The sequence below is a fragment of the Cherax quadricarinatus genome, chromosome 30 (assembly GCF_038502225.1).
Source record: "Cherax quadricarinatus isolate ZL_2023a chromosome 30, ASM3850222v1, whole genome shotgun sequence".
Lineage (NCBI taxonomy): Eukaryota > Metazoa > Arthropoda > Malacostraca > Decapoda > Parastacidae > Cherax > Cherax quadricarinatus.
In genome coordinates, this window is record NC_091321.1 from 33,295,654 (window position 1) to 33,317,530 (window position 21,877).

Below are 21,877 nucleotides of genomic sequence, written 5' to 3' on the forward strand. Positions count from 1 at the left end.
GTGAAAAAGGAAGGGGGTAGAGGGGGGAAAACTCGGTTATTAAAAGGAGGGGTGGAATTTAAGGGAGTAAAGAGCCGTCACCCACTTGTGTGAGACCAGCTGGTTAAAAAAATACCTGCAGTGTTATACTTCAAAAAAATTGGACGAATTGTCCACATACGCCTTAGCAGTAAGTTCAGATATCACTCCAAGTGATATTGGGCTCGGAGAAAAAATCCTTCGTATGTATGACGAAATTAAGGCACTTTGTATGAACAAAGAGGCAATAATAGTTGGTGAATTGAATGTGACTACAACACACTGAGGCGCACGGTCAGGGGACCAGGAGGCTGCCAGGATACTCGGGGTAACGATATTTTAGATCTCGTTATGATCACCGACTCTGGCCTTCTACAGTTATGTCAAGTAGGAGAGAGACTAGGAAACAGAGATCACATCACTTAATGCAAAATAAATAAACTTTGAGATCAAAATAAGCACTTAAATTAGTTTCCAAATACAGAACTTATAACTTTGATGAGATGCGCCGAGATACCCGAAATGTTATCTAGATGGAACTACTAAATACAGATTGTGAAGAGAAAATGTGGAACAGATGTGAAAGAAAAATTCTAAGTCTCCAGAAGGATAAAATACTCGAAAAGATAAAACATGAAAAATGAAAGAAAAGCAGGACTAATGATGCAAAGTTGAGACCATTGGCAAAAAAACGTAATGCATCTCAGAAATTTAAACTAAATGTTGACTTCGAAGATCATACTAGTAACCTACGATTACACAGAGGATGCAAGAAAGAAATCAGAAATGCTAAACAAGATTTTGAAAAACGGCTTTGGGTAATGGGTGTATTTCTGGAGGCTGCCTGTCGGATTCCGGGCAGTGGTGGCCGAAGGAAGCATTCATTGTGGGGGGTGTCCAGCCGCCCTCTCTTTTGTCCACCGAGGTGGCTCGGCAGATGTGAGGTTACTATCCTGGATTGCTGGTTTATTGGCATGAAGGGTAGGGTATGGCACGGATTCTATGCCGCATCTGCATTACTTGCAGTGCTGGGGTTCTATTGGGCATGGAGGGGGATTTACGGCCCTTTCTTTCCTCCTAGGAGCTATTCCTCCACGTTTGCCTTTTTTCTTTTTTCTTTTTTTCTAAAAAACAAAAAGGAAGAAGTGACATAATCATGGAGTCCCAAATCCATGAACCTGCTTCCCCTAGGCCCCTTTCCGATACTGCACCACGTTCCAAACCTGCCTCGTTATTTGACCACTATCGGACATTTCTAATACTCCTGCACCTCTTGCTGGTGCCATTTCATCACCCGCTTCAGGTACCGGGGTTCCAACTGACTCCTTTGATACATTTGACCTCAGCACTTCTTTGACCATGCTTCCGGCTTCTCCCTCTACAGTGCGGCAATTTTCGGATCGCCCGCTCATCCGATGCCAAACCAACTCCAGTCCTACACCTAAATTTCCAAGACCATTACTTTCACTTCCTACTCAATGTACTCGGAAAAGACCGGCACGACAAGCACTCCCCTTATGTGCTATGTTTCAAAATGCACAACGGACTAAGGTTTTTACTCTATGACCGACTTCCTCTACTGCCTATCTTTCCAACCATAGTATTAAGGCGTTCCTGTGCCATGTTGGTAGAGATATATCCTTTCATGCTCTCAAGAGCGGTACATAACCATCGATGCTATTGCTGTAACTATTGAAAAATATCATTTTCTCAATTCTTGTGGTGGTACTGTCATTCTGCCTCATACCATTGTCCAACAAAATTTCCAGACATATGGTGATGGCATTCTAGAACAGGTTGATCTTCAAGACCTCCCAATCCTCCCCAGTCCTCACTGCTCGCAGGCGGAGACGATAACCTAACAACCTGTCGGTATGGTATACCATTTTGATGTTCACGATACCCTTGCAATGTAGTTCGCTTAACTTTTGACTGCCGCGAGCTTCCGCCCTCTTTTTATATTGCGGGACACCATTTACAAATTCGAAAGATGATCCTTACACTGCAACAGTCTAGAAACTGCTGGCATTTTGGTCATCCAGCAAAATATTGCAGGTCCATGGCTGAATGCCCAGTCTGTGTTGCCGACGACCATACCAATACGCCTTGTAGTCTACCTCTCTCTTGCTTTAATTGTCATGAGACTCGCCCATCTTACTCTCGCTGTTGCCAAGTATACTTAAGAGAGAAATCCATTGTCTCAGAGGCAGAAGGCTTTCCTTATGCTATGGCAGTTTTATCTATGCCTCTTAGGGAGACTTCTCCGTATTTCTTATTCTCGAGTTGCTAAACGACTCCCCACCTATTTGGTCCCACCTTCTGCAGCTTCCTCTGTGGTCACCCCTTCCACAGTCACCCTGTCTCTAATTCTTTTGTTGTACTGGACTCAGAGGTCCTTACCTCGACACCTCATTCAGTTCTCACCTCTTCCTCTTCTCACTCACAAGTTTGTGTCTACGAGACCTCGTACAACACCACCTCCTCCCCATCGCCCTTCTCCTTCTCCGAAATCCAAAAACCATCCCCATTGTTAAAATCTCTTTTCACCCATCCTTCCCTTCTGCAACCTGAACATTTTTCCTTTCCAGTCTGCACCCGGTTCTTCACCTCTAACTGGGCCTGTTATGAGTGTGGAGGTTCATCTTCCTCGTACAGTACCTTCTTCCCCTGTCCCCTCCCAAGTTTCTTTCTCTTCTGCCCCCTCCCAGGTCGCTTACTCTCCTGTCCCCTCCCATGCTTCTTCTCCAGCTCCCTGTACCCTTTTGTCGTCCCCCCTACTTTGGTACAGTCCATCGTTGCCCCGATCTTTATTCACCCTCTTCCTCCCCGACTCCAGTATTGTACCATATACAACATCCTTGTCCTCTGAAAGACTTGAAGCTATCTCAGAATATATTGAGGAGACTCGACCATTGATGTACACTCCTGTTTCTCCTCTTCACTCTTCACCGTTTGCACAACTCCTTTCTTCACAGCGTCCCAATCCTTCTCTGCTTAAAAGTTTTTCGCTGCCTCCATGTGTGGGCTTTTCTAACCCTTCTAGTCCGTAGATACCTCCTGATACCCGATCTGAGTCACAAAACTCCAGACAGGTTCTAACCCAACCCATGGTATGGTTTGTTTGCAATTGTGTAATTACGATTTCGTGAGTCAGAAATCATGGCTTATTTACAGTGGAATATCCGCAGTCTCAGAGGTAACTGGGGTGAGCTTCAGGTGTTGTTTACAAGAACCCAAATTACTCTCCGCTGTTATCCATCCCATCTCGGGCTATGATTTATTGTATTCATCGGATCCTTTTCCCGATGGAACCTTTAATGAAAGTGCACTTATATGCACCAGTATTCCATACTATCAGCTCTTTGTTCATACTTCACTGTATTACATTGCAGCCCACATCCACTTAAATAAGTGGATGTGGGCATTATCTATCCCAGATGTTGCATTCCTGGCTTCTTCCTTACCACCACCACTTCTGTTACTTGGAGATTTTAATGTCCGCCATTTCCTCTGGGGGGTCTCACTGTGACTCCTGCGGCATTCAGTTGGAGGCTTTTCTCGCTTCTCTCCCCCTCCATGTTTCAAATACAGGTTCTCCCACCCATTTTGATCCTCGTACTCATTCTCTTTCTTGCATCGATCTTTCTGTTTGCTCTTCCTCAACTGTACTAGACTTCGCCTGGTCTGTCCTCCCAGACTTGCATGACAGAGATCATTTTCCAATCATCATCCTCCTTCGTATTCACCACCTCCTTGTAGCCCACGCTGGCAGTTTGATCGAGGGAATTGGGACCTTTACTCACGTCTAACAGCTTTTAGTGGGAATCCTTCTTTGTCCTCCATTGATGATCTTTTGTACCTCTTGTCGACCTCAGGTGTTCCACTCACAGACTATTTTGCTGTAATTGCTACCCACCTTTGCACCCATTGGCAACAACGTTGGTCTAATCTGCTCCATAACAAACCACATTATATTAAACCGAGTATAGGTTTCTGGCAGTCTTCTTATCATCAGTGTCGAGGTTGGGAGACTACTCTCTCTCGTCTTCGCATCGGCCACACTCGTTTTACTTACGATTATCTCATGGAGAGGCGCCCTGTTCCACTATGTGAGAATTGTCAGGATCCAGTTTCTGTTAGCCACATTCTGTTGGATTGCCCACTATCAGCGAGCACACAGAATTTACCAACAACGTCGGCACCACTCTACAGCCCTTACTTTACCTTCCCTTCTTGCTGATGGATTCTCCTTTAACCCAGACTCTCTCATTGACTTTTTGACAGCAACTGATTTACTACACAGACTCTGATGATGATGCCTCTAGCACTCCTCACAGCCCTTTCTACCTCAATCTTTTGCTACCTTCTACCCCTGCACTATCCACTACCCCGCTGCACTTAGATGACTCTCCTCACTGCTACATCATCATCATCATCATCCCTTCTTCAGAGTGCAGGCACTGTACTTTCCACCTCCAGGACTCAAGTCCGGCTAACCGATTTTCTTGAATCCCTTCATAAATGCTACCTTGTTCACACTCCAACAGCACGTCGTCATAAAAAACAATTGCTTCCACTCACCCCTATCTATCACACTCTCACATGCCTGTAGGATGTCGAAGCCCCTCCCTCGAACCTTCCCTATAAATTTCTATACACTTCAAGTTATCCTATTTTGCTCCATTATCTCTAAATGTCAAAATCATCACAATAACCCATACTCAGGCCTTTGGATAATACTTTTCATTACCCTGTACCTCCTCCTGATCTTTAGACTATGAATTATCTGCATAATATTCACACTGTTCATTGCCCTCAAACACGATGCCTCCAGCCATCTCCTCATTGAATATTTATAACCCATGCTGTACACTCATATAAGAATATTGGTATCACAATCCACTGATAATTCCCCCTTTTGCCTCCATGGGTAACATTCTTTGTCTTCACAGATACCTCAATATACCACCCACCTTTTTTCTCCTCGTCAGTTTTATGGTTCACCTCATCCTCCATAGATCTTTTTTTTCCCTATAAGTTGTAATTTGTTCCCAATTTTAAAAGAACAAATAATTTATTTGCTGCTGCCGCTGCTGCTGTTGCTCCTGCTGTTGCTGCTGCTGTTATTGTTACTACTATTGCTCCTGCTGTTGCTGTTGTTTCTGTTGTTGCTGCTGTTGCTACTACTATTGCTTCTGCTGTTGCTGTTGCTGCTGTTTTTTTCTGTAGTTGTTGCTGTTGCTGCTGCTGCTCCTGCTGTTGCTCCTGCTGTTGCTCCTGCTGTTGCTTCTGCTGTTGCTGCTGTTTGTATCTGTTGCTGCTGCTGCTACTACTATTGCTCCTGCTGTTGCTCCTGTTGTTGCTGCTGTTCGTATCTGTTGCTGCTGCTGCCGTCGCCGCCGCTGCCGCTACCCAGCCGCCGCCGCTGCCGCTACCCAGCCGCCGCCGCCGCTGCCGCTACCCAGCCGCCGCCGCCGCTGCCCACCCATATTTCTACATATTCACACCGCGACACTTATATAAGTTCCTGACTTTTACCACCTGCTCTTAAATATCAAAATGGTTACTTTGGTCCTTTTCAGCAGACAGCCTCGTCGTGAAACTAAAAGTAATCTATCTCCTATCTCTCTCTCTCTCTCTTTACACAGGGTTTGACAAGGTTAGGTTAAGGATACCTAGCTTTATTGACAAGCTATTTACAGGTTAAGGATTCCTAACTTTATTGACAAGCTATTTACAGGTTAGGGATTCCTAACTTTATTGACAAGCTAAGAGCCGTTACCTACATCAGCTCATTTGAAAACATTTTTATTTGTTATGAAACATACAACTAGGGTACAGGATGAAGTTGGAGCCATCTGTGGGCCAGCATTTTCATTTGATCAACTGACTTTATCTCGTTGACATCATAATGCTGTACGAATGTGTTCCATACTCGAGTCATCCTGAGGATAAATGATCTCAGATGAAGTGATGTTCTGGAGAAGCGTACAGCCAGAGTGAAATTGCTGCTTTGTGGTATAAAAGCTTGCTTCACGCTGTCCTCGAAGTGGATCCAAGTGTGGTACTTGGCCACCAGGCCCGGTGGCCTGGTGGCTAAAGCTCCCGCTTCACACACGGAGGGCCCGGGTTCGATTCCCGGCGGGTGGAAACATTTCGACACGTTTCCTTACACCTGTTGTCCTGTTCACCTAACAGCAAATAGGTACCTGGGTGTTAGTCGACTGGTGTGGGTCGCATCCTGGGGGACAAGATTAAGGACCCCAATGGAAATAAGTTAGACAGTCCTCGATGACGCACTGACTTTCTTGGGTTATCCTGGGTGGCTAACCCTCCGGGGTTAAAAATCCGAACGAAATCTTATCTTATCTCTTAGTAAGGCCACCCACATCCCTCCTGTGTTGAAGGCTCTGCTGAAATGACAGATCTATCCAGGATTGGTCCAGGAGAGAGATGAGACGTCTTGCTCTGTTCTCTACTCTGTCAAGCAGTTGTAGATGAGAAGGGGGGCAGGCGAACCAAGAAAGTGGAGCATACTCAAGGTGTGAGCGTACTTGCGCCTCTTACAAAATCTTGCAACCCCTGCTATCAAGCAGATACGAGATATGGCGAAGTGCTGTAAGCGTCTTGGCTGCCTTGTTTGCAAGATTTCCAACATAGTTTTTAATGATCAGTTTGGAGTCAAATTTCACCCCAAGGATATCTACATCTTCCCCAAGTGCCAACACCCTCCCATTCATCCTCACTACTGCACCAGCATTACCATCATGGTGCCTAGAGACGATCATCATTTGTTTCCTCAGGTGCAAATGTTACTTGCCATCTATTTTCCCAAGCTGATATAGCTCTCAGCTGGTGATTGATGTAGCTTAGAGCAGCTGGCATTTCTTCTCTTGGATAAGTGAATGTCAGTGTACAGTCGTCTGCATATGCATGGGATTCTGGGATGAGAAGAAAAAGGTCATTGAAGTAGACATTCCATAACAATGGTCCCAGCATACTTCCTTGTGGAACACTTGCTCCAATAGGATGTCTTGCTGATTCTGTTCCATTGAGAACTACCCTTAGTGATCTACCATGAAGGTAATCACTGAGGAGACATAGCGTAGAGCCTGCAGTTCCCAGAGCTTGCAGTTTTGCTAAGAGGCCCTGGTGCCACACCCGGTCGAAAGCACCAGCAATGTCCAGTGCTACCACACAGCTGACTTTAGATTCATCCAGTGATTGATGCCACTTAGTGGAGAGGTTTAACAACAGATCAGCAGCAGAGTAACCATTCCTGAAGCCATATTGACGGTCACAAAGTAGTGAGTGGTAGTCAAAAAACTCTGTCATTTGTCTGGAGATTATTGTCTCAAGGAGCTTGCCAGTGATTGACAAGAGTGACACTGGTCTGTAGTTGCTGATTTCTGCTCTGCTCTTCTTTCCACAAAGAAGGCCATTTACACTGCACTAGGCAGTGCTGAAAGATGCGAGTTAGAGGTGCTGCTAGCTGGTCTGCACATCTCGGCAATCTTGAGGTCAACTTGTCTGGGCCCACAGCCTTTTCTTGGTCAAGCGATTTAAGAAGGAAATGCACCTCTTCCTTCCTTATTGTCACCACTGACAGTTTTGACACAGTTCTTGCAGCTAGCCAAGGAGGGTCCCTTGCTGGATCAGGAACTTGCATTTTGGTTGCAAAGTGTTCGGCAAAGAGGTCCGCTTTCTCTCGACTACTAGTAGAGGTGGTCCCATCCTGTCGATTTAGAGGTGGAATGAGTTTATCATGCAAATAATCTTGTCTGTCCTTGACCAGGGACCACCAGGTTTTGGAGCCTACCCTAGCTGATGCTAGCTTTCTTTTTGTGTCCACCTCTCATTTAGCAATGGCCCACTTTTGAACGTCACTCGTATGCCTATAGGCTTGCCTGTGCAAGTTCCTGTTATAGGTGGTAGGATGTCTCATACCTTCGCCATGCTTTGTACTTAGCAGTAGCAACCTCTCTACGACGAAAGCTAAACCATGGCTGATCTGCAGGCTTCGTCACGTATTGCCAGCGAGGAATGTCTCTCTCTCTCTCTCTCTCTCTCTCTCTCTCTCTCTCTCTCTATTTGCCAGCAGTGATCACAGTCTCTCTGTTTCAAAATGAATATCAAGTGTGATACCCAAATTAACACTTCTACAGTTCATACAACAGAGCAGATAAATAATAAATTATTTATTGACATTAATATTGTTAATTGGAATAAATTATCAGATGTGACTAATGCATAGAAATGAATAGGTTCAATGAAAGCTTCTAACTATTGTAAAGGATAGTTTTTAACAAGATATACATCGGGGTAAAGAGAGAACTAAATATCCCTGGATGATCTAACACTAAATACCGTACCATAAGCAGAATCTCGAGTCATTTCAGAGCCCTTTGTCAGTGATCTCGTCGCTGACATATGACTGTGAGATTCACCAATAATAGCTTCCATTTGAGGTAACAGTTGGGTTCCCCCTAACCTCTCCAGTGTATAGATATATACCTAGATCGATTAATCCTATTAAAGCTGTGACAAGTGGAGAGAGGGTGTGCCGTGGGCTCGATCCCTACTCGTACCATAAGTTCCAGAAGGTATTTGATACATCCTAGTTTGGAAGAGATGCGAACTTGATGGTCGGTCCCCACGATACACTTTCTTCACTGACCACATTGCCAAGAGTCTGGCCAAGTGAAAACATTCTTGGTTATGCAGTGGTCTTGGACGTTGAAATTAGGACAAATTCGGAAAATCTTCTCTTAAATTTGACACCTTCCTCAATAATTATCTCGGCTTGCTACCATTTCATTAAATAAGAGTTTTTGTGTTGAGCGCAAATTGTTTAATTTATCTGTCTTGGAGTCGTACTCGGTTCATTCAAATGCGCTGTTTCTCTCACGTATAGTATATCTCATCCTTCATATATAATTTCATTCAAACTACCATTTACTTGTTGGGTGTTATTCTTGTTCTTGTTTTCTTGTTTTCTAAGTTCTCGAATCATGAACGATGGAGCGACAAACTCTGATACTGGCCTCTTTTGTATTTGTTGTGATCTGACTCTGACCATTAAACAGCCACACACACTAACATGAAGGGAAGGGACCCAGAATATATACGAAAGGGGAAGCTGGGGACGGGAGTGGTACGACAAATGAGGGATTAGTATAAAATCAAGACTGAGAGCAGTAAGTCCTGGAAGCAATGGACTCCGCAGGTAAGTATGTAATTCTTTCCAACTTCTTTTAATTTCTTTTAATTTAATGTTCTTTTAATTTCCTCTTTTGCTCATATGTGGCTGCTCTTACTGCTTCCAGGCAATGTAAGTAATAAGCTTCTGTGTGAATGTTTTTAGTATTACTACTCCCTTCCGCCGTCCCAAGACTCCCTCCCCTCTCTCGAAAATATCTTGGTTCCCTTCCCTCCACGCTTCTCTGCCTGACTAGTTAATGATTCAAGTCAGAATATTTGTGTATTGTTTCAGTCACGGTATTGTCTCTTTTATTCATCTCCGGCAAAACTTAACCTACACTATACTTAATTAAAATTTACGCAGTTAATTCGTTATAAAAATCACAGTAGGACATAATTTGTCAAGTTTAGCAGAGTGGCTGGTACTAGTTACATTAGCTTCAAAACAAATAGGAAGATATAGTATTTGCAGTTAATAATACATGGGAGTTGAAGGAAAGTTGGAAGAAGAACAGGAACAGAATTGCATTAAAACAAGTTTCAGCTACTTGTATAACACAGGTAACGAGTTGCCTCTTTTTTTTACACAGGCTGTTATCCAACCTCATCTTATTTCGCAGCCCAGCCCAATGTGAGGCATACTGCCAGGATGCCACCCACAACAGTCGACTAACACCCAGGTACCTACTTGCTGCTAGGTGAATATAGGCAGCAGGTATAAGTAAAATGCCCAACGTTTCCACCCGGGCGGGAATCAAACCACGGACACTCGGTATGTCAGCTGATCGTTCTACCAAGCAGTATAATACATTTTCACGAAAATGTCTTTGATAATGTTACATTCCTCTTCATTATCTTACATTCTTCTTAGCTGCAGAAGAGCAGCTACAGAAATTCTTAGCGCACCTAAAACCACTTGTCACATCAACAGGTGCTTAGACGCAGAAGGGACAAGATGAATAATTTGCGGTTTTTACTTGGGGTATTTACTGAAGCACTCAACTATTAATGCTGGTAAAAATAACTATCAGAGCTTACAAGATCAGGAAACTGATACTACGAATCTTCTTAGGAAAAAAATACTGAGGAGCCCTTTATATGTACAATGTTTACCCAACACTGGGCTATTTTGGCACTCGGAAAGACATAGTGCTAGGAGGAACGTTGTACACATAAGACTTTACTGCATTTATGTCTTCTTTCCGAGCTGTTGGCGTAATATTAATGTCATCACCAATAACATTTAGAAAAGTAGCGTCAAGAAACTTTTACGACGGGAATCTTTTCTGGGCAAGGAAGGACGGGAACCTGACACAACTAGGGATAAAGAACAAAAAGTTTAAACACAGTGGTTGGAGCAATACTTAGATAAACTTCATTATGACGATGTTTTGGTCCGTTTTAGAACATTGCGGGTTATTTGTGTACTACTGAGGATCTTGGCAGGGAAGAGCAGGAAACTGACACTGCTAGAGATCTTATCTTAGCAGATATAGTCAAAGAGTAAAAAAAATATTCTCACCTTCTCTTTAGTTTTATTAATCTCAAAATAATATTCTCATTTTTTTTTTACTCAGACCAGCGAATGGGTGGACTGAAGGCCGAAGTCTCTGGCCAGACATCCACCTCATGCGACGCTGCGCTCTCCACGCCAACGAGTGGGGGTGGCATGGGTGTGGCCTGTCCCGAAGAGGAGTCCAGGATGTTAGGTGTTCAAGCAGAGAACTTGGCTCACGATTCCCTGGCGTCACTACAAATGTTGTGTCGACGAAGAGCTCCTCTCTACCCAGACGCCAAGCAACAGGTGAGGATTTTAATTGGTATTTCTGCAGTGAAATATCTTACTCAAATATTTTGACTTAGTCTGTTTTACTAAAATATAGTTAGCAAAACTAGCACTTGTTAATATGACAAACTGATTTCACATAATTTCTTTTAATATTAACTGCAAAAAAAATACGGAATTAGAGGCTAGCAATTAAAATTGCAACAACCTCAGCAGAACAACGGATAAAAAAAATATTCAACGGTAGCACTAACAGTTACAACAGTCTCACAAATAAAAAGGATAATGCAGTCTGTAATATGAAATATAGTCATAAAAGAACACCTGTTGCCTTCATTTACTTTGCAAGACACTGCAACAGTCAGTCATTACTACTGTGTTGGTGAATACAAGTGCACAAGTACCCATGACATACAGTGCACCACCTTCCCACAGGCTGTGCGAAGGGAGGAAGACGTAGCGTACAGGAGCTACCGGGCTGCGCTACACGGTGCTCTCTCTGACCACAGGTGAGCATCCTGCTTCCTCTCCACTTACATTCTCCATGTTCTTTGATTTAGAATAATCCATTATTGAACTTTAGCATATTTTTTTCTGCAATACATTTTAATTAAATACTCCTAAAGTGAGGAATATTTTAAACCTCTAGAGAATTTACATGGAAGAATTTCCTCTTAAGGACTTCTAATTATTTGAGCTTAAAATTCTGGGTAGTTTAATGTTTTGCGAATATTTTCCTCATTTTTTTTTGGCACACTGGATACTGAAAGTTTAATCGCTAATTATAACTTCATAAATATTTCTGTTGTTTGAATTTTAGGTCAAATTAAAAAACATGCTTAATTATATATATCAGAGCTGCACGTGATATTAGTCACAATTTTTTTCAATAATTTTTCTTTACAAGTCCATACGAATAACACCTGATGCTTCTCCATTGATTTAACTTAAAACTCACAAAATCGTAATAAGGCGATTGCAAACAAATGACAAAACTGGTGGGATTCGAACCCATGGCAGGTGAGTCTAATGGGTTCAACCCCCACCAGTTCTGTGATTTATTTAACTCTAGGTTTTCTGTGTTATAGATCTCATTACTTTTCATTTAACACTTTTCTTCGGCTGTTATCTTCAAAAGTTCAATGTGAGGTCTTATCATAGGACTTTTACCTATAATACACAAGACAATGTGCAACAGTTAGGTATCATAATTCAGATATGCTTCTTCAGTCGAGTACAGAGCCAGGAGAAGCAGTAGAGATGTAAAGATGTAATCACTCTATCACCCTTGAAGACTAAGTTTTCTGGTGGTCAGTCCCTTATCCCGGAGAAGAGTTTTCCCGAAACTTTCATGTGTCTTGTTTATCAACTCGTTGGTATTGTATACCATTATCATATTCACTCATCTTTACTCACGAAGATGGTAACAAATACACACCTGGTCTGTGACTAGACTTCAAAATCTGTAGCACTTCCAGCTTTAACATCATGACTGATATAGAATAAATAAGTATCCCTTGAAAGGGCCTATCTATACTGCCTGCTAGAAGTTTTTTTCCTCCAATGTTTTCATGCCTTCTCAGATCGAAGTGAAACTTTCACCGTAGTTGTATCGTACGTAAGAGAAGGTTCATGTTGAAAATGGACTGAGTGGGTGCTACTCTGCGGATTTTATACATGTAAATAGCACAGAAATTTCCAAGTCATAACTCGACTTCCTTTGATCTAATTCAGTTTTTTATTCCTGATGCATTCGTATCCTTTTTAGAAAAATATTTCGATTGTTATCGATGTGTGTTGATGCCAATTTATCAGTTTTGCTTTAAAATTACGACTTCAAACTTCGTCAGCTGGGAAATCTAGCCAAAGAGACTTCATTTATAATTTAAGCTCTGACTATTGAAAATTGACTACTATCTGGAAAACCTTCCGGCCCCATCCCCAAACATCTTGCTGCTTGGTGACTTCAGTCTAAGACACACAGAAGGGAAGAATGTAGCAAATAATGTCGTAACAGAAATAATCCGTGGAGGCAGCGCAGATGAAAAGTCTCACACACACAGGAGCTGCTGAATTTCTGCAATAAACACACTCTAAGTCAGCAGATAGTGGAGCCAACAGGACTGGAGAATACACTTGACCTTATTTTCACAGAGGGATCTGGTAAAACACACAATATTAAAAACACCTAATTCAGATCACAGTTTAATCGAAGTCCAGACTGACATACACAGGCGTCCTGACCAGCAAAATGCATACAGCTACGAGATGTGTTAATAATATATAGTTTTTTCTATTTGTTTACGTGCAGTAACTAGAAAATACCTCTTCTGATCGGCTTCAAACTTTCAGCGCTCATGTATTTTCTTATAAGAAAAGTTCATATGTTTATTGAGCTGTATAAGCCCATATTTGCCAATATTATTAAAAATATATTTTTTTTCATGGGCGACAACTGAAGAATGCCACTTCTGATCAGCTTCAAACTTTCAACTCTGGTGTGCATAACCGCACGAAAGGTTTAAAATAAATTTTGGGCACTTTAGGTGTCAATTTTCAAGTTTTTGATAAATTGGGATAGTGATTTCCATACGTACCAGTTTGCCCAATTAAATTTTTACCTCTCCTCTTTGTGTGCTGTACAACAGGGCCAGGAGGACTTTTCTCGGATGCCAATTTCTTTAAAAATGAGAAGGCAATTTTTGCAGTATAGTAGAATATAAAAACATATCCGAAAAAAAAAATATTTAAATTGGTCTTTTTTATGATTCTTTGAATTTTGCTAAATTTAGATTATCGTTTTTTTTCACATTTTATTAGAAATTCTTGCATTATATTTGTAATAAAAATCTTTGTTTTACTATATATATTGACTGCTACTGTTTTTAAAAGTTTTATTGGATATTTAACGAGTTTTAAGTTCAGTGAGGCTATAAATTATATGGATTCGTGCACAGTGTGTTGGGTATGTGTGTATTAGTGATCTGTCAGACTGTGATACTACATTAACATTTTAGCTATTAGACTGGCTTTCTATACGGGTGTAGAGCTCTAGCTTCTGGTGCTTTTCATTGTGTTATATTACAGCCGCTAAAGTTGTTAGGCGTGTTAAAGCTCTATGGAAAGCCGGAAAAGATGTGGAAGAAAAGGGAAATTATTTAAGCATGATGGGAAGGGTGGAAGAGTGGGGAATTACGACTGTGAGGAAGAGGTGACGTAGGGAAAGGAGACAGGAGGCTGCGATGAGGAGACGGAAGATAGTGGAGAGAAGAGAAGGTTACGACGAGAAGAAACGATATAGGAGGAAAGGAATGAAAGGGTGAGAGAATAGCAAATAGATGGAAAGAGGAGAAGGACAAGAATAAGAGGGGTGAGGCGAAGGGGAAGAGGAGGAGAAGACGAGAGGAAGCGAGTGCTAATATGAAAAGAATTCCCAATTCATACCATATATAGCATCTTCAGACAAAGATGACCGCTGCTCCTTGTGTGTGTATCTAACCATGGAACGGGTGGGGTTTGAACCCATGGCGAGTGGTTAACGCATTGATCTGAGAGTTTAAGGACTCCCTTGCCATGGATTCAAACCTCACCTGTTCCGTGGTTAGGTACATACACATGAGTACAATCGTGTTATTAAGATATCGTGAGTGATGTATGTACCTCAACTCTGATTTGTCTTTTATGAGGTCGAGTGACCTGCCTCTCAACTTGAGTCATTTGACCCGCCATACTTATGACCCGCCATACTTATGACCCGCCATACTTATGACCCGCCATACTTATGACCCGCCATACTTATGACCCGCCATACTTATGACCCGCCATACTTATGACCCGCCATACTTATGACCCGCCATACTTATGACCCGCCATACTTATGACCCGCCATACTTATGACCCGCCATACTTACAACCCGCCATACTTATAACCCGCCATACTTACAACCCGCCATACTTATGACCCGCCATACTTACAACCCGCCATACTTACGACCCGCCATACTTACAACCCGCCATACTTATGACCCGCCATACTTACAACCCGCCATACTTACGACCCGCCATACTTACAACCCGCCATACTTACAACCCGCCATACTTATGACCCACCATACTTACAACCCGCCATACTTACGACCCGCCATACTTACAACCCGCCATACCTACGACCCGCCATACTTACAACCCGCCATACTTACGGCCCGCCATACTTACGACCCGCCATACTTACAACCCGCCATACTTACGGCCCGCCATACTTACAACCCGCCATACTTACGGCCCGCCATACTTACGACCCACCATACTTACAACCCGCCATACTTATGACCCGCCATACTTACAACCCGCCATACTTACGACCCACCATACTTACAACCCTCCATACTTATGACCCGCCATACTTACAACCCGCCATACTTATGACCCGCCATACTTACAACCCGCCATACCTACGACCCGCCATACTTACAACCCGCCATACTTATGACCCGCCATACTTACAACCCGCCATACTTATGACCCGCCATACTTACAACCCGCCATACCTACGACCCGCCATACTTACAACCCGCCATACTTACGGCCCGCCATACTTACAACCCGCCATACTTAAGACCCGCCATACTTACGGCCCGCCATACAACCCGCCATACCTACGACCCGCCATACCTACGACCCGCCATACCTACGACCCGCCATACCTACGACCCGCCATACCCACGACCCGCCATACCCACGACCCTCCACACTAACGACCCGCCATACCTACGACCCGTCATACCCACGACCCGCCATACTAACGACCCGCCATACCTACGACCCGTCATACCCACGACCCGCCATACTAACGACCCGCCATACCTACGACCCGCCACACCAACGACCCGCCATACCTACGACCCACCATACCCACGACCCGCCATACTAACGACCCACCATATCTACGACCCGCCATACCTACGACCCGCCATACCACTTCCTCGTTCTATTTCTTAACTGCCCTGAGACTATTAGCGTTCTTAGTCATAGTGGATGGAGAGGGACTGCTAAACCCGGAGCGGTCATTAGGATCTTGGGGGTAGTGGAAGGTAACCAACTTTAATCCGAGGAAGAAGACGTTAAGTAAAATTACTTTATTGGTTCTCACTGCCTCAAGGAAACCTTCATGGTGACCTTGAGACTAATATGTTTTCTAACGTCTGTGTCCCCTGAGTCCTAGTACTGCCTTGAGACTATGTTTTCTAACGTCTGTGTCCCCTGAGTCCTAGTACTGCCTTGAGACTATGTTTTCTAACGTCTGTGTCCCCTGAGTCCTAGTACTGCCTTGAGACTATGTTTTCTAACGTCTGTGCTCCCTGTCCTAGTACTGCCTTGAGACTAAAATGTTTTCCAACGTCTGTGCCCCCTGTCCTAGTACTGCCTAGAGACTAAAATGTTTTCCAACGTCTGTGCTCCCTGTCCTAGTACTGCCTAGAGACAAAAATGTTTTTCAACGTCTGTGCTCCCTGTCCTAGTACTGCCTAGAGACTAAAATGTTTTCCAACGTCTGTGCTCCCTGTCCTAGTACTGCCTAGAGACTAAAATGTTTTCCAACGTCTGTGTCCCCTGAGTCCTAGTACTGTGGAAATTGTGCCTGGACTGCCACCTTGTAAGCTTCTCACCCTGGCAAGTACTGTTGACACAGGCACCCTGAGATTAGTCGCCTCAATCTCACAAGTATCTTTTAGGACATTTCCATATGCAACTAATCTTGCAAGAAATTCCTAACTACACGCACAAACAAAGGATTGACTTACTTGGTAGTGGAGAATATGCTACTAGAAATTCCCGGATTCTACCCAAGGAACCTAGATACTTCTGGTCCCTCTCTTCAAAACACGGACTTATTCCTGCAAGTATTCAGATGGTATTAGTATCCCTTGCCTGCACCTTAGAAATCCCTGATTTCAATGGGTATGCCCTAAGCAACATTTATGCACTAAGTGACACAGCTTCTAGACTAATGCATAAGAGGAGATGCCCGCTAATTTTACCGTATCTGTGAGACTATCTGTCAAACTCATAACTTCAAATGCTGGTAAATTCAATTGGGGCAGTCTGAGCAACATATTAACAGTCGTGTGGCTGCTCGTGGTCCCGGCAGTGTTAGTCACCCTACTTGGTATACTAGCCTTCAATGCCTCTAGTTTATCATTGTACGCATCCATCTCCTCGTGACACTCCTCATTATCATTGTAGAATTCATCCTGAGCTTGCTCAAGACTATCGTGGGGCTTATTATCCTCAATAGCCTGTTGCTCGTATACTGAGATTACAATCATGGGGGAGGGCTAAACCCTTAGGATTATACAGCGCCTGTGGGGGTGGAGGGTATTCAGGCTCAATTCAGGGAACCGGAGCACAAATCCAATTCCCTAGATCAAGAGCCCCTCACCAGCGTCAAGGAACCTCCTTTGACAGGTCATATACTGAGAATGCTTGTAGGCCTCCCATTTTTCTCCTAAATGCTTCAAGTAGCCTTGTAAATAATTTCAACCTACATTACCGTGTTGACTAGTATCTCTGCACTTCTTGTGTGCTCTGTTCAAATGCCGTTTACACGCAGCCACTGACCGTTTTAACTTTGTTAACACTGTAATGGGCTCTAATTCTCTCCTGTCATTATTGTGTTCTAGTTAGAGTGCGGCGCTAGCTCGTACTTTAATTAGCCCACCCCACAGCATGACACGGAATTAGGTAAGAACAAATTAGCCTTGAACCTCTTCGATAAGCTTAACGATTTTCGTTATCATATATTGGCTTGACTTGGGATCAAAATGCACACTGTCAGCCCTCAAACCTAACTGAAATGGATATCGTTGTTAAAACAGCTTAATCTAACAATTTTCTGTACAACGCCAGTAAATAGAAAACTTAAGGTAGCATCTGGTGAAAATCACAAATCCCACATTAATGTCAGCCAATAGCAATGAAATTCACCCAGTACAAAATGTAGTCTTTGCAAGATTAAAATTCACTTGGTTAGCACAAATTTAATTCAGCAGTTCAACTTATGAAACAGTGAGTAATAAATGTTGTGTGTAAATAACTTGGCTTAACTGTGCCTAGCTTGTTTAATCCTAGCCTAATTTTATATAACTGTTAAAATTAGTGTGCAACTATAGCCTAAATCTGGCTTTGCAATTCACTGTAAATAACCAGGCTAAATCGGGGCTAGCTGTTATAATCGTTGCAAATATTGCGAAGGTGTAACCTAACTGTGGCTGTCTTGCAAATTCACTATAAATAATTAAAATCCATTGCTTAACTAGCCTACTCTGGCCTGCCTGTAAATCACAGTATATAATTAGATTTACAAGCAACCTAGATGCTTCTAGTCCCTGTCTTCAAAACACCTAACGTGCAGTGAAGGACTTACTCCTGCAAGAATTTGGATGGTATCAGTATCCCCGCCTGCACCTTAGAGATACCTGATTTCAATGGGCATGCTCTAAGCAACATTTATGCAGTAACACTAGCTTCTAGACTAATAACTTAAGAGGAGATGCCTGCTAATATTGCCGTATCTGTGGGTGTCTGCCGACACACAACCCAAAGCTCAAATAACCCACCTTCCTCAGATTATCGTTGGCCAATTTTACTAAGAGAAATGAAAGGTTTTGTCTAACTGCAAGAGCCTGGATAAAGACGAATATCCTCAGTACTTCGGGGAAGCCTCTATGATTTTTTGTTACACAGGCCAAGTATTTTGAAGGCAAGTGGGGCACTGAACTGTTTCGCCTGGTACCTTGTTGTCACCACGGTATCTCATTCAAGAAGGACGAGCTAGCATCTGACCTGTTCGAGCTTCCGTTCAGGCATGGGGGTTTCTAGCTCACCTTATCTAATATAACCTAATATTTGCTTATATTATGGTCTAAGGCTACATTATTAATATCTAAGGTTACCTCACTAATTCTAATATTAGTTGCTAACAGTATAATCCTACCTAAACCTTCCTTTTAGGGTAAATCTATCAATTGGTATGTACAATCTCACTGCCTCCGCCAACTAGTGTTTGGGTGGATGTTAAGGGCTTGTAAAGCTCATTTACTGTGAACCTGTCCATGGAATTTTTGGGAGATCAAATAAATTTCCACAACTACCTTGAGACTAAAATGTTTCTAATGTGTGTGGCCCCTGAGTCCTATTCCTGGCATTTCAGTCTATTTTAACATGTCTCATCATTTATCTTTAATATTGTGTACATCACATTCTCATTTCCCCAGTGCATTGTTTTTTTTTCCCAAGGTTCAACTCATTGAGTTGTCTCACAAAATGAACACGTCGCAACTATTCTCTGCACACAGACTGTTGCGCAATACTATTGACCTCATAGTCTCAGTCTCTCTCTCTCTCTCTCTCTCTCTCTCTCTCTCTCTCTCTCTCTCCCTCCCCCTCCCCCTCCCCCTCCCCCTCTCTCCCTCCCTCCCTCCCTCACTCTCCACCGAATAGTCTTATGTAAGACAATTTAATATGTCCACAGGCCTGGTGCCTTCGACGCAAGTGCGCGAGTGAAGGATGAACCCTGGGACGCTCACGGTAAGTGTGAAACTAAAAGTATCGTGAAGACTATTACGAACACAGGTAAAGAATGGCTTGTAACCTGATCGTAATGGGTTTTTGAGAGCCAATCAAACTCAGCAGTGATATTTAACTTGTATTTGCTTCACGAGATATATTTTTATACAGTTATGTACACTTATGTACACGAGTTGAATTTAAGTGTACCACACGGTGACAAAGAATGGCGAGAGAGAGAGAGAGAGAGAGAGAGAGAGCACCGTAATCAACCAGCACTAAGCAAGTCCGGCAAATGCTGACAGTGAGTGAACCACATCGCCTCAGCATTTGGCGGGCTCGCTTGTGATTGGACAGTCCTTGTGGCTTAGCGCTTCTTTTTGATTATAATAATAATAATTGTGATTGGACAATGAGCCAAGGTACTGATTTAATGATGAGTACCCTAAAAAATCGTATAGCCTTTAGCACCCAGTTCGCTGGTTGGGAGGTAGCCTATATGGGAGAATGTACATATGCCGAATAAATTGTAACATACTCTTTGCATGCCACAACCCCACCCCAAAAGGGCTCTAATAGCCAGGACTAAGCTTTCACCTCCATGGGTAGAGTGCCGTCATGGCACTGAACAATGGAACTGCCTTTCCTCTCAACCATCCAACTCATTAAATAGGGCTCAACTTTTCTTGAGACATAAAGCAGTAGTGCCTTTTGTTGGTTCAAGACGCTTGCAGACGGTAGCAGAATGTCCCCTCGCCAAACAAAAAAAATCCATTAACATTAATACACATATAAACAAAAGGGGGAAAAAAAGAGCCAGGCTACCCATATAGTCCCATATGGGAAACAGAATCAGCCAGCTTTTTATCCTTGCTAGAAATATATAAAATTCTAAGGTTATAAGGTCGCAGCCTGAGACTCCATTTCATCAGACATGTGTTGTGGTTCTTCATGGAGTTGAGGTTGACTAGTGGATTGTGATCACTGTAGACTGTGACCACTTGGGACGACTGCCCCAAGTAGACCTCGAAATGCTCTAATGCCAGTATCAGAGAGAGGGCTTCTTTTTCAGTTATTGTGTAGGCCGTCTGGTGAGGTTGATACTTGGCCGAGAAGTAAGCCACAAGCTACAAGCACTCTTCCCCAGATTTCTGTAGGAGTACTGCTCCTACCCCTGACTCACGTGCATCAACCTGTAATGTAAAGGGTTTTGAAAAATCAGGAGACAGGAGAACGGGTGCAGTACAAAGCAGCCATTTTCCTTGGTTAAAAGTGTCATGACATTCTGGGGTTCATTGAAATTTGTTTTTCTGACTGGTGAGTGAGGTTAGGACGGGGGGGCACTGACTGGTGAGTGAGGTTAGGACGGGGGGGGGGGGCAACAATATCTGCAATATCCCTAAGAAATGTTGGAGGGAATTCCTATCATGAGGTATTGGGTAATTTTTAATGGCAAGGATTTTAGCAAATTTAGGGGCCACTTTACCACTACCTACTTCATGGCTCAAAAAAGTAATAGTAGATTGGCCAAAAGTTGACTTACACAAATTAACAGTTAACTGGAAACTGAAATTTTTCAAAGTCTGGATATATGTTGGTCCCATGTATTGAACACCACTACGATATTATCTAGATAAAATGCCGTGCCTTCAAGTCCTTTAATAGCCTGATGGATCAGCTTTTGGAACGATACCAGCGAGTTCCGCATCCTGAATGGGGTTACAGTGTATTGATAATGACGACCTGGAATTACGAAGGCAGAGATTTCCTTCGCCTTGTCTGTCAGAGGTACGTGATAGTAACCTTCAGAAGGTCGAGTTTAGACACAAAAGTAGCCTTACCCACAAAGTCCACTAATCATCTAAATGTGGCAGACAGTAAGCATCTGGAATAGTGACTTCATTCACCTTCTGGTAGTCTGTACGCAATCGAAAACCTCCATCAGACTTCTTAACAAGGGTGCACAGTGAATCCCAAGGACTAGATGACTCCTCCACTAATCCTGTTCTAACAGAAATGCTACCTCCTGCTGAAATAGCCTCTCTTTTTCAGGATTAGCTCTGTAAGGGAAGAGTTTAATAGGTTTAGAGTTTCCAGTATCCACATCATGATATCCTAGTGTACATTTTTTCGGGATATCCGAAAATATGTCAAGGTAAGGTTGTATGAGTGCAATTAAACTTATTACTTGATGATGACATCCTCATCATTAAAGGGTTAGGGTCCTTGAGAGCAGAATTGGGAAGCTTTACCTGAATTTCAAGAATAGGGTACAAGGAGTCAAGGTCGTCTACAGAGGCAGAGGACAGA

The 21,877-nt window shown here is 43.0% G+C and overlaps 1 protein-coding gene across 1 annotated transcript in view; it reads left to right on the top strand.

Annotated features, from left to right (window-relative positions):
• The window catches only part of LOC128692798 (uncharacterized), a 302,504-nt gene extending 280,871 nt beyond the window's left edge, over positions 1 to 21,633 (top strand). The window contains exons 2-5 of the mRNA XM_070090123.1: positions 10,797 to 11,023; positions 11,441 to 11,514; positions 19,533 to 19,633; positions 21,620 to 21,633. Of these exons, the coding sequence (XP_069946224.1) occupies positions 10,805 to 11,023; positions 11,441 to 11,514; positions 19,533 to 19,633; positions 21,620 to 21,633 (408 nt within the window). The 5' untranslated portion in view covers positions 10,797 to 10,804. The remainder of the gene's footprint in view (positions 1 to 10,796; positions 11,024 to 11,440; positions 11,515 to 19,532; positions 19,634 to 21,619) is intronic.
• Positions 21,634 to 21,877: the final 244 nt, after the last annotated feature.